The 13,849-nt window shown below is 37.5% G+C and overlaps 1 protein-coding gene, 1 long non-coding RNA gene and 1 other non-coding gene across 3 annotated transcripts in view; 2 read left to right on the forward strand and 1 right to left on the reverse strand.

Annotated features, from left to right (window-relative positions):
* The first annotated feature begins 5,374 nt into the window (after positions 1 to 5,374).
* Positions 5,375 to 9,096, forward strand: LOC141557261 (uncharacterized). The gene is made up of 3 exons (XR_012486751.1): positions 5,375 to 6,365; positions 7,010 to 7,077; positions 8,068 to 9,096. It is a non-coding gene; the product is annotated as an uncharacterized LOC141557261 (long non-coding RNA).
* Positions 6,707 to 6,840, forward strand: LOC141559228 (small nucleolar RNA SNORA71). The gene has a single exon (XR_012487294.1). It is a non-coding gene; the product is annotated as a small nucleolar RNA SNORA71 (small nucleolar RNA).
* Positions 9,097 to 9,433: 337 nt separating the features above from the next.
* RBL1 (RB transcriptional corepressor like 1) overlaps positions 9,434 to 13,849 on the reverse strand; it is a 53,095-nt gene continuing 48,679 nt past the window's right edge. Inside the window, exons 20-23 of the mRNA XM_074292671.1 lie at positions 13,347 to 13,489; positions 12,502 to 12,666; positions 11,602 to 11,807; positions 9,434 to 10,910 (exon numbers count right to left, since the gene is read on the reverse strand). Coding sequence (XP_074148772.1) covers positions 11,637 to 11,807; positions 12,502 to 12,666; positions 13,347 to 13,489 — 479 coding nt within the window. The 3' untranslated portion in view covers positions 9,434 to 10,910; positions 11,602 to 11,636. The remainder of the gene's footprint in view (positions 10,911 to 11,601; positions 11,808 to 12,501; positions 12,667 to 13,346; positions 13,490 to 13,849) is intronic.

Genomic DNA, 13,849 nt, shown 5'->3' on the forward strand with positions numbered 1-13,849 from the left:
TATCTTCTCTGGTACATCTGTCCTTTAGGAGTTTACAAACAGGTATTCCATTATTGAAATAGGTTCTAGCAAATACAATAAACTGAGATACATTGGAAATGTCAGTACTTATGTCAGATTGTATACAAAACATTCTTACTTGAGCAATTTGTACTAATAAATTATAGCTTCCAAGTTTTAGCAATGTTTATTGGTATTTGTTGACAAAAAAAAAAAAATACATTTGAATTTGTTGTTATATTGTTTTCCATGTATTGTTTCGGCCATTTTAGTCATGTCTGGAAGAAATGTTTCTTCATTTTTATATGGCCTTTTGTCTTGCACTATTAAGAGAAAAAAAAAAAGGCAGCTAGATTGTTCAGTGTATAGAACACTACTAGTCCTAGAATTAAGAAGACAAGTTCAAATCTGGTCTAAGATACTTACTGCCTATGTGATCTAAGCAAATCACTTTTATATTTGCCTTGATCTACTGAAGAAAGAAACGGCAAAACATTGCAACATCTTCGTCAAAACAAAAACAAAAAACCAAAAAATCTCTATGGACAATATGGCCCACAGGATCCCAAAGAGTCAGACATGACTGAACAACAAATTGAGTAAGAAACCACAAAACCATTGAGTTAACCAAATTTTTTTTTAAAGTATTAGATTGAATATCATATGCCTTTAAACACTGCCCCTTCCCCCCAAAAAAGAGCTAAAGCTTAGCCTTGGGGCTCAAAATGCTTAGTTTTTAAATTACTTACTAATTGTGATAGTTTCATATTGTCATTGATTAATATTTTGAGTTAAATGCTTGAATGTGTTCACTGGTTAATAATAATGGGTACAAATCCACGTGTCAAATAATCTTTATATATCTGAAATCTTTTGGATTATTGTGTTGATGTCTTGTCAAATGTCATCAGGTCATCATCATTGTTCCGTCATAACATCTGATAAAGAGCTCCTACAAGGAAGAGGAAAAATAGCCCTGGCTATTTTCTTACGTTTCTTTGTGTTGACAATTTTAGTATTAGTAATCAGAGTTTCTTTTCAGGGGTACTTTTAAATTCATTTGTCCATTTTGGAGGGTTAGTTTACTTAAAATTAAATGATACAATCCTCCATATTCACTTTACCAGTTATTCATAAACTGCAACTCATAAAGTCAATATGCTGAAAGCAAACAAAGAAATGAGGATGTACCTACTAAACCTTCTCACTAAAAGGGAAGAAATGATTACTGGAATGAAAATGGCACAAACTGTGGAAGAAAAGTTGGTACTCATTCCCAGAGCCTGTAATAGAAGAAGAAGAAAACTAGCAGTATTCAATATATACTTTAGATTATGAGAAATCAGATTTCAAAGGACTCAGAGGCTCCTATGGAGCACAACTCTACAGAAGTCAGCCCAAAAAGAATTAGAGACTCTCCAGAATGAAATTTTGCATGCATAAAGAGAAAGAATTCCAATTGGGGGTGTAAGGGAATGTTTGGCAGGAATAGGAACTGTCTGAAGAGACAAATGTGTGATTATTATTTTTTTTTTAAAGAGAACAGAAAAATACAACACAGTTGTTGAAATTGACTTAATTTAATGATTTTTAAAGGTGGTATGTAATGACATTTGCAGTTTCCCATACAATACTTTGTCTTTTCTTTTTATATGGAAATATTCAAGTGGTTTATCAAATTCAAAATAACAACAACAAATGAAGAAATCTTTCTTTAAAAGATATTGATGTCAATAACTAGAGAATCTCACCAACCAACCTAGATTTAAAATAGATAGTTACTAAGGATGAAAACAAGGGCAGGTAACAGGATGACTAAGAGACCATATCTGAGACTGTAAAAATAGTGTTAGGAATGCCAACATGCTTGCAATGAACTGAATTTTATTAATGTCAAAGGAAGCTAAGGAAGACAAAAGGTTTTAAAAACAATATATTTTAATGTAAATTACATTTTTTCAATTCTTTAAAAATTCTGAACATCCACATAAAATTAATATTTCCATAGGCAAAATTGAATAAAAATGAATTATATATGAAATTGTGAATATTATATGCAGCTTGCTTTTCCTTTTAATTTATATTAAAATTTGACATGAAAATTTCAAAGCTGTTATTTATATTTTCCTTCTGACCTTTTTACTGGACATTTTAAAAAATGCTTCAATAACCTTTTTTTTAATGGGAAAGTGAAATTCTATTACTATTCCTCTCTCTCCAATCTTCACCCCATCCCATAGGAACCAAAAACAAAACAAAAACAAACTTAAAACAAAATACAATAGAAAAACAAAAACTTTAGAATACGCGATGTCAAGTAAAACATCAAATTCTATCTGAAAATATATGTTCCCAATATACTTATTACCACTTTGCCAGGTGGGTAGCAAGCCTATGAAATCTAGGTTGGTCATTGTGTTGATCAATTCTTACCTCTTCTAAGGCTGTTTTTCCTTACAGTTTTATTACTATATTACTGTTAAGGAAAATATCTTCTCCAACACCTCTGTCCTTTAGAAGCTCACAAACATGGATTACATTATTGAAATGGATTGTAGCTGAGACATATTAGAAACATCTACATTTGTGTCAAATTGTGTAGAAAATTTTATGCAAAATTTAATTCTCCCAGGTCCACTCAGTTTTCCTCTTCATCATTTCATAAAAACTTTCCCACCTTTCTCTGAAATTGTCCCTTTCTTTTATTTCTTCTGGTACAACAATATTCCATTATATTCATACACCTTCATTTGTTCAATCATTTCCCAAGTGATGTGTCATCTTTTTAGTTTCCAATTCTCAGCAGTTACAAAAAACTGGTATAAATGTTTTTGCACATATAAGATTTAAAAAGTAGTTGTTTATATATATAATATACTTATATATTTAGCTACAGTGGAGAAAAAAAAAGAACAGAGAAGGGATAGGCTTGCCAATCAGTACAGATAAAACAATGTTATCTGATGACAGAGAGAAGCAAGAGACATTTTGCCCTGCAAATGATTAATAGGCTAAATCAGGACAAATAAGGTACTAGTAGGGGTGCACTACTGATGAAATCCCACTGGACCAGGTCACTAAATTCTTAAACTGACAGATGAGACTGCAAAGCTCTTGATCCTTAATGTCCTTCCCCCTTCCCAGACCTCCTCCCCCCCAAAAGTGAAAGAGAACAATGTGCAAATTAGAGGCCAGTAACTTTAACTTCAATTGCTGAGAAGACTCTAGAGCAGATAACTAAATCTAGATCATTAAAGAGATGGCTAGTGAATATCCAGAAAAGGAAAATATTTCTAGAGATCTTGCATGATTTCACATCAAAAGTAGGTCATACTACAGCTATGGTGAGTCTCAGACTCACATAGACAATATGGATAGATGGATGGATGGATGGATGGATGGATGGATGGATGGATGGATATCCAATACCATGTGAGAGCTGTGTAGAAAGTAGGACAGAAGTAGGGGCACTTGCAGAGTCTCTTCTCTCCCATCATGGAAAGTCCAAGAAACTAAGTAAGCTTCTCAACATGGTCACCAGAGAAGGGGGTGGAGGGACAAAGAGGAACAAATAAAATCCTTCCCAATGACAGATTTCCAGCTGTTTGAAGACAGTGACTTATTCTATCACCTCAAGCTTTTAGCGTATTAGAATAGCCTTAAAACACTCTACCCTCTAGCTTTGTTTCTTCCTATCCATACCAAAGGGCATAAAGATCAATCTCTTCCACCACTCTAAGCAGACAGCCCCCCACACACATCCCTTCTGTTTTTCTCTCTCCAAACTTCTTGTTCCCTGCAGTCCAAAACTGGGGCAGAAGAGTTTGAAGGGAAGCTCACTTTATTCCATTCATTAAAGTACCCTAAATTGTGCCACTGTGAGCACAGGGTTAGAACACTGGACTGGGTTTTGCCCCAGCGTTGTATACTTACTAGATATGGGATTGTGAGTATATCACAACATCCCAAAGTCTCAAAAGAAGAATTAAATTTTCTTGTTGAAGGAAGTGGAATCAAGTGCCAGAGGCGGGATTTGAACTCAGGCTCACCTGACTCCAGAGCCAGTACTATCTCCATTGTACCACCTAGCTATCTCCCTGCCTCAGTAGACTACAAAATGGGGATAATTTTACTACCTCACTGATTTGCTCTGAGGAAAGTGGTTTGCAAATCTTCAAGTGTTATATAATGAGTTAATATTATAGAACATAAGATTCAGAAAGGATTTAGATACTATTGAGATTATAACCCTTGAGAGCCTAGATTCTCTTACCATGTGAGCATCTGAACCCAATCCCAGTCCTGAACTCTTCAATACCGCATGGGGGAGGGGAGGAAGGGATCAAATAATACCACCTAACATGTATAAAGCACTTTATGGTTTGAAAAAAATACTTTGCGTATGTAATATATAAATATATGTGTGTACATATGTATATACTATCCTCATGTTTAGGGTACATATTTATATATATATACATGGAGTATTCTCAAACTCTTTTTGAAGTTTTAAGCTTAAAACTTTGAGGACGTCCCATATTATTTCATTTGATCTTCACAACCACCATGTAAGGTAGGTGCTATAATTAATTATCTTCATTTTACAGATAAAGAAATTGAGATTAACAGAAAGTGATTTGCCCAGGGTTCAAATTAGTCAGTATCTGAGGTAGGATTCAAATGTGTCTCCTTGACTCTCAGTCCATCTCTCTATTATGTTCCCGGCTGTTAAAACCCAAATTTGTGGGGAAGGGAGACTGAGTGAATCAAAGATATCTCAGTTCTCCACAACCATTGAGTCTCTATCCCTCTGGACATAGTCCTGAGTCTTATACACAGCCTAGAGTCTCAGCCCCGAGATCCTAAAGTGAGAAAATCAAAACAACATTTAGTTTATTATGGAAAATAAATTCTCTTCTTTATCTTCTCTGAGTCAATTAATCAACAAATATTTGTTAACGTCTGTGTGTCAGGCAGTAGGCAAGGACAAAAGTGAAACAATTCCTATTCCCCAGAAGTTGGCATCCGTGTACATTTATGTATGTGACCTATAATGTGGAGAAGCAGACCTATTACACGATACCAGATGCGCGTGCCTACATATGTTTATGTGCACACACATGCAAAGGCATGTGAGTATAACGGGGATGATTCTATCTCCTATCATTTTTAGGGAAGTCTAGGTGTCCACGCTATAAGCATTCACCGTCTATTTTGCTGCGCTGATCGTTTCCGTGTGCAGGAGGCTGGGCTTCCTCCTCCCCGTATTTCTTCCAGTAAAACGGCAAAAATCCCGGGAAAGCCTGGGTGGGTTGAGAGACTGGCCCGGACGCTGCGCCCGTAAGGAGGTCCCCGGGTCAGAGGTCCCCGAGTCAGTGCCCCCCGGCATGCGTAGACTCAGTAAGACTGTAACGGTGGGTGAGTCAGACTGACCCTCGCCGGGCGGTTTCCTTTCAGTCCTGCTGGTTCTGTCCTCCATCAAATGAAGGAACCGGACTGGATCGGATTCCCGTGTAATGAAATGCCCTCGGAGAAGGGAACGGCGCTAGGTAGCGGGAATCTGGCTGAAAAAAGGGAAGAGGACGGTGGATGGAAGAAGTGAAGGACGGGCGTTCTTACGGAGAGCCAGGCGCCGTCTCTGCGGGCAGGAACGTCAGTCTGCAGTGGCCGGGGCCACACGGACTGCCTCGCTGTAAGCAGAGAAGCAGCCCGCGCTGGTCCTGGGGACTAGGACCTTCCTCTGTCCTTCCGGAGCACGCGGTCAGTCCGCACTGTGCGGTGACCCCTAGAGGGTTTTCTTAGCAAAGATCCTGGAGTGGTCTGTCAGCTTCTCCAGCTCATTTTAAAGATGAAGAAACAGTTAAATGACTTGTCCAGGATCACACAGCTAAGTAGTGTTAGAGGCTACATTTGAATTCAGGAAGAGGACTCATCCTGATCCGAGATCCTGCGCTGACTGACTCCATTGTGCCCCCTACAAGTTGAGAGGAGCGGGACTCTTGTACACTTCTCATCCAGCAGGGGACGCTGTGGCCGACTCTACCCCTTCCTTTCCCCATTTTGCGCTTGCCCAGACCAGGCGGAAGTGACGCTATGAGGTTTGCATTATAAACCATCCCGCGGGCTCGCGTCCTTCCTTTCACAGCTGCGGCCATGGGGTTGGTTTCGTCCCGTCAGTGTCCTGCCTCTTGTCACGCAGGACCACCCGCGCCTCCCAGCTTCTGGAGTCACCGGCGACTTGACCCTCCTTGAGTTTTTTTCACCGCGAAGGATTAGTGAGAGTCGAATCGGCCTTTCCCGTGATGGCTGTCCCTCCTCGGCAGTAGTGGGAGCCTGGCTTTCGGGACGTCCACGTGGACTACAGGGTGCGCACCACGGCGTTTGCGTGGACTCGGGGGAGCGGGGATGGGAAGAAAAAGTGGGGGAGGGCACAGCAGACTTTGCGCCCCGTAGCGCTCATAATGGGATCTTTTGGGATAATAACGCCTGCTTGTCTTGGGGAGAGAACACTGGCCCCAGTAGGCTGTATGTGCAGAGGTAGCGCAGTAAAGGAAGGACTTGTACTGAGTATAGCAAAAGCCGATCAAGTTAAGTTCGATAGGAATTCGATAGGCTCCCTGGTCACAGCTTAGATCCGGGCCTTCCGGGACTGCATTCTGAAGGGGATGGGTACGGGGTGCTTCCCTCCACGTGACCCTTCTCCTGGCCCTGCATTCGAAAGTGATCGTGGTCTGACTGTGACCTGGTCATTGATAGTGCAGGAAGAGAAACTCCTGAAAGGGTTTTCCCGTGTTTGAAGGGCCAGCATCCAGCCCTTTCAAACCCTGTACCTTTCACACACTTTCCCCTTCGGTACTAAACCATTCACGGTGCTGCTGAACCGTCCAGAGTCTTGGGGAGTTCCGGAGGATGGAGAAAATGACAAAGCAATTTTGGAAGCATTGGGGCTCGAGCCGACCGCTTATTAAGAAAATTTCAAAGGCCTTATTGTTTTTTTCCTTTATTTTAGTTTGCCTTTTTATCCTACCGCGCTCTTCAGATGACCCTTCATCAACAATAGACTGGAACTCGGAACAGGTAAGGTTTCTGCTCATAAGTGTAAGGGAGTGAATCAAACATTTCCTTACAGTTAGGGGGTTGAGAATGCAGCTGAAATTTGTTACTCCATTATAGTGGAACAACATAATTCAGCTCTTATGACTGTTATCTTAGGTTTGTCATTCTTGGAAGGATGTAAGGGAAAGAAATTGAGCACTTAATTTATCTTTGATACCAATCTTTCAAGCAAGGCCTTGAGATTTTTAGGTTTGTGGCTTTTAGGATAGAAGAGAAGGTGCATTTTATTAAGTACTTATTGTAATATGTGTACAATAGTTATCTTTAAAGCTTTTAAGATTACTCCTTTTGGTCATCCTTTGGGGATTGCTAAATTGTGAACTGGTTTGGAGAGAGATTTTTGTAGTGAGATTTTGAATAGATTGGAGCACAATTCTTGTCTTTTTAAAGTGTAAATTAGTACTTTGCACAGAGCAGGCTTTTGAAATGATTTAAGGGTATTCTAATTCAGCAAGTCACATTCTTTGGTGGGCATACAAAGGTAGTGAAAGATAGTCTGGCTTCAGGGTGCTTACATTTTATGGTTGAAGAAGATAATGGGATAACTAGTTTAAAATGGGATCAAACAGCTTTCTAGATGTTGGGTTTGAAGCCTGGTTTAGGTTATTAAATTAATCGCTTTTAGGGGGCAGCTAGGTGGTGCAGTGGATAGAGCACCAGCCTTGAACTCAGGAGGACCCGAGTTCAAATCTGGTCTCAGACACTTAACACTTCCTAGCTGTGTAACCCTGGGCAAGTCACTTAACCCCAGCCCAAAAAAAAAAAAATTAATTGCTTTTAAAATCAGTTTGATTGCCTGTCATCTAGGGGAGGGAGAGAGGGGATAATTTGGAAAAATGAATACAAGGGATAATGTTATAAAAAATTATTCATGCATATATACTATTAAGAAATCAGTTTAGGTCTTTGTGATTGTATCTCATGAGCCCACTTGTTTTTCTCTTGTTTCAGGATTCTAACCTACATTTGTGAAAGACCACAAAACACCAAGAAAAATAACTTCATGCTTGCTAATGTGTCCAAGTACTCTTGCCTCTTCTGCATTGTTACTTAAAAAGAATGAACAAGAACAGATGTCAAGCCTGGTCCTGATGGATCATATTTTAAAACATTTGTTTCCTGTTGCACATCTCGATGGAAAAACAAAAGGGAGGATTACCTGGGTCTCCTGCCCTCTGGAAAACCTCAGGGGTCTTGGCTTCTAGGAAGGAAAAGCTTCTCTTAGCTGACCTGCTAGTTGCTCACTGCTCCTCACTTTGGACTGAGCTTCTGGGGCTAAATAAATGTTAGCACCTGATCTTATCTCCTTCCAAGAAGTACCTATTTCCTTATGGCTTCTAGTATTTATAGACTTCTGGACATGCATGTTCATTGTTCTTTACCTTCCTTACCATTTACCTTACCTTTCCATTTCCATTTGCAAATTCAGGACCCAAATACTCTATCATAACAGCTATTTACTGGTCAGTCATCTCTGCCAATAAACATTTAAGGCTTTAATGACCAGAATCTCCATCCTAGCACAAGCCCTGGTAGGATTTTATTTCCATTTCAAATAAATGTTTGGAAAAACTGGGCTGCAGATCCTAGTTCGACTTGTAAGTTCCTTTGTTCTTTAAGAGAAAGAAAGCAAACTTGGATTGTGTAAGTATGTACAAATGGCTCCAAATTTCTGTGTGGAGAGTTCATACTAACTCAAGTTGTGCTTTATCACAGGTGACTGAATGCACTAATTGGGTGTATCATGCTGGGAGGAAGGTGGGGGGGGACAGGAAGAGAAGTAACCATCAAAGATCCTTCTAGTACTGCATATCTTGAGCAAATAACTTCACAAACACCATTCCCATGTTCGCAGCTGTTAACTCAGAACACTGCAGTTGCAAGTTTCTTGGAAACAAAATGTAAAAATTTTAAATGGTTTATTGATAATAATGAAGACAAAAAGAATAAACTTCATCTAAACATTTTTGAAACTAAAAAGATTCTGTGCAAGCATGGTCTTTTTGCATGCTTATCAGTAAAGTAGAAAGGATGCAATGACTAAAGTTACACAAAGGTATGTACACTGTCTTCAGTTACAAAGGTGCAGATACTACACAAATTATGTTTTCATAAATGTTAACTAAAACCCTATTTCAATTTAAAAGATGAGTTAAAACTAGTAAGGCTTATTCAAAGACTATGAGAACTGAGGTTCAAAGCTGTGTGACCTTGGGCAAGTCATTTAAAAGGCATTTATTGCTCTTTGAAGAGTGTGTAGCCATCTCCCAAGGACAGGAAAAGTGCTTCACTGTAAGTACACCACACCCTTTTTACCATGGCTTTTTTTTTTTTTTTTTTTTTTTTTTTTTTAGATACCCAAGTGTGAATGTGGGGCAAACTTCTGGCAAGGTGTAAAATAATCATTGATACAGAAGTAAAAGAATTGTGACCAAGCTAGGTCAAGGTCTTGGGATGATTGTGCTGTAAAAGCAGCAAAGGGGTGACAGATGTTTATAATTACCTGGTATTTTAGCTTCAGACTCCCATAAGACAGCTGAGGACAGCTATTTATACTAGGATTTGGGAGGAATCTGCTAATTGTCCATCCATTCGAGGTCACTTCTAAGAAGAAATGGGCCTAACAAAGTCTTACTGAGCCACTAAAGCAGTGAACAGGTGTAGCAGGCTGCCATGACAGGCTAGAAGAATTCCTCTGAGAATAAGGTGCCCCTTTAAAGAATGGAGTTCTTCAAAGAGAAATTGAGAAGGGACCTTGAAATGGCAAGCTCTAACCAGTACCAAAAGGCAGAAGGTATAAAGCACTTCCCACTTGGGGAACTAAAACAATTTCTTAAGGATCTCAAGACCCATCAGAAAAGATATCATCCATTCAAGGTCTGCAATGAGACAAGTTGTGGTTGCTGGTTACACCCTGCTGAGGGGTACCAAACTGTCAAAGACAACAGAAAGCTTTGGTATCTTTCTGGGGAACAGTTTCAAGGATGTTCAAACTGTTCTGAGAAGTGTCAAATGTACTAATACAGATCTAGAATGTTTACTAGAAATCTAGTAAACATTGATAAATATTTATGAAGTCTTTGGCAAGAAACTAAAAACTTTAAAGATACGTGTATTTTCATCTCTACTATTAATGTAGAAGTTTCCAAAGAAAAATTGAGATTTGAAAGTAAATTATCTAATTTAAGCTGCTTTCTGGGAACAAGATTTCAATTTCTGGATAGAGTTAAATAATGGTTTGTTCACACACACAGACTATATATTGAATGATAGCTAATAAAAAAAATCAATTTCTAGCAAAATTCTAGAACTTGAGGATTATATGTGAGCATTTAGAAAGGGAAATAATAATCAAAATTCATAGAGAATAGAGGTCAGGTCAGACTAATTTCGTTTTCCTTTTGACATTTTGGGATGCCTGATAATAAGCTGGAGCAAGTTGAAAAGAAGATGACTAGAACGAGGAGACTGGTCTCCAAAGGAAATGGGATTTTTATCCTGAAGAAGAGAAATTTTAGTAAGAACAGGATCATCAAGTAATGGGCTATTATGTGGTAGGGGAACTGGACCTGTTCTACGTTAGCCCGGAAAGCAGAACTTGGTACAACAAATGGATGCTTACAAAAGTAGATTTCTGCTCAACTTCCCAATTAGGAGAACATTCCAAAGTGGAATGGGTTACTCAAGGAGGTAGTAGGTTCACCCCCATTGAAGGTCTTCTGGTGAAGACTAGATGACCACTTGATGGAGATGTAGCAGAGATCCCTACTGAGGTATAGGTTGGACCATGGCCTCTGAAATCAGATCCAGTTTTTAAAGATGTTTGTAACTCTGTGGCCTGTTATCTCTTGGCACAAGTGCTAGAGGAGGAGGTTGCCAACTCCTGTTTTAGAATGACAACTGAAATCTATAAAAGCTTTGGCTAAAAGTATCCTTAACATAATAAAAAATAGATTACTTACATTTACAACAGAATACAGACACATTTTAGAAAAGTTTGGCTCAAAACTTTTACAATCAATTTTCTCCCTGTTTCATTAACCTAAAAACAGTGAGAGATTCTATATAACAAATGAAAAAAGGCACACAAGACATTTCCCTCCAAAAGCATATCCTTATGGCTTAAGGTTTACTTTGTTGCTCATCTAGCTCTAATCCCAAATATGAGAATGTGAATAAAATTTTACCTGAATGTAATATGCCCCCCTAAAGAACATCTGATACATAAATTTAGTGGCTTAAGAAAGAAAATTTCAATATGGTGATGACAATACCAATCAAGTATTTGAATGAAGATATAATTATAGATTAAAGGATCCAATGATAAGCACAGTTTTTTCTTATGCCACATCTTGGAAAAATAAAAATATAAAAAGTATTGAACTCATTCTATTTCCACACCATTCGGTACAGATATCCCAAGAGACTGGTGCAGAGCTGGATGTTCCAAAGGAATGCCTATCTTTTAGAAAATGGAGAACTGACCTGAATTTGATTTTTTTCTTGAAACCACATGAGTGTTAATGATTGGCTCTTTCACTGACAACATCTTGTAGTCGTTTCAGTAACACATCATCATTTTCCTGGCAGAGGCGCTTAGTAGATGATTGGGTATCACCATCAATGGTTAAAGCTCTTTTCTTGCTTCTTTGTTCACCGTGTTTAATCATATTGTTAATATCTTTCAAACTCTGTCAAAAATATCAGAAAAGTTTTAGGCAAAAACCTCTTTTATACACACAAACATACAGATCTACACATATACTTAAATGTACGAAAATATATATATATATATATATATATATATATATATATATATATATATATATATATATATATATATATATATATATATATATATATATACATATATATATATATATATATACTACACACACACACACACATACACACACACATTTTTTAGACAAAAGAACTCATCCTATTATGGAATCTTGAGGTCACTCACTCAAATTTTAATTTACAGAAAGGTAAGTACTCTAATACATGTATATATAAAAATATACATGTCTGTATATTTTATAACTAAAACTAGTTGTTGTCTTAACATTGCATTCTAAATATATATAACCAATGTGGGTTAACCAGCAAAGGGACCTTGTCTGTCTCAAGGAGTTCTTCATACTTGTAGGGATATTTTGGAAAACTGGTATTTATTCTAAGTGAAATGCTTGAGAATATTCAACTTAAAATAATGAAGACACAAAGAAGAGGATATGGATAGAAAAACTGTTCTTTTAAAATTTTTACTCCCAAATTTATTTCCTTTGCAATAAAAGTTCAAAGTAAAAAAACAAAACAAAAGAAAAAGCTAAAAGAAAAACTAATTTTTGAAAACTATGTTAAAAGTACTTAAGCACTGACCTTGGAAGGACTACCATTGAACTTGTAGAGGAGAGCTGTTCTTGGGGTAAGGCAGGCTCCATTCTTGTGAGGGGATACATAAACAGAGTGTTGTTGAGAGATCCGACGAGGTGACACTGGCTGCTGCTTAATGTTTGGGAAAGGAGATAGAGGCAGAGCTTCCATCTGAAATTTTAAAATGTCATTTTGGAGATAGTTGCTTAAAAAAATTTTTTAAGACTGTCTTTTTTTCATTTTTGTGAATGTTTGCTTAGCTGGAATAAAAAACAAACTGCTTTCTACCACCACTAGTGCTTCAGTCCTTAACAAATAAATCTGCATCTTTTAAGGTTCATCAGGACCTGACTCCCAGATGCTGTTGACATTGGTGTTTCCAAGTTCAAGAATTGAGAGCAGCTCTAATAAAAGGCAATTTACATTTGTAGACTTTAAGAATGGAACAGTTAAGGAAGGTCAAAACCTAATTATCAAATACATTTATCTATTGTTGTTGCTCAGTCATTTTAGTCAAATCCAATTCTTCATAATCCCATTTGGTGTTTTCTTGGCAAAGATAGGAAAATTGTTTGTTATTTCTTCTCCAGCTCATTTTACAGATGGGAAAACTGAAGTGATTTATCCAGAGTCACAGTAAGTACCTGAGACTAAATTTGAATTCAGGAAGATAAGTCTCCCCAATTCCAGGCTGGGCATTCTATCCACTGTACCACCCCACCCACCCCAATCAATATGCATATAAACATATATTTGATTTACTTTCTCTTTTGTTTAATCAATGTTCACAGCTATGATAAAGGCAACTGAAAAGCAACAGGTAAGAAATAGGAAAATCTGTGCATACATACCACATGATCTTCGTTTGACAAATATTTTAGTGCAAATGATTTCACTCTTCCTACATAAACCTCATTGTAGAATTTGATAAGATCACCTCTCTCCTCTTTCATTGTTGCTGTGGAACTGTCTGGTATTTTTGCACAATCTAAATCTATTGAAAAGGATATGTGTTATAACCAGTCTGCTTTTGTGCAAAAGTTGGCAACATCAAATAACATTTTTGCAACAATTTTAAAAAGACACATAAGGCTTTACATTGGACATTCAATATATATTAGGAGCTTTAAAGCAACTGAAGTATAATTACAAAGGGAAAAGGAGAAATCAAAAGTTGTAAGCTTGAAATAGAAGTCTGGAGTAGACATTATCATATTAAGCAGTCTAAGAGAAAAAGTAATATGAGTAACATTTTCATAAATTTTTAAAAAAAAAATTACTTATTAACACTTATTTTATTTTTCTCATAATGTGTATACCCAAAGTCTTATATAGCTAATATACCTACATAACA

This window comes from Sminthopsis crassicaudata, chromosome 2 (assembly GCF_048593235.1).
Source record: "Sminthopsis crassicaudata isolate SCR6 chromosome 2, ASM4859323v1, whole genome shotgun sequence".
NCBI lineage: Eukaryota > Metazoa > Chordata > Mammalia > Dasyuromorphia > Dasyuridae > Sminthopsis > Sminthopsis crassicaudata.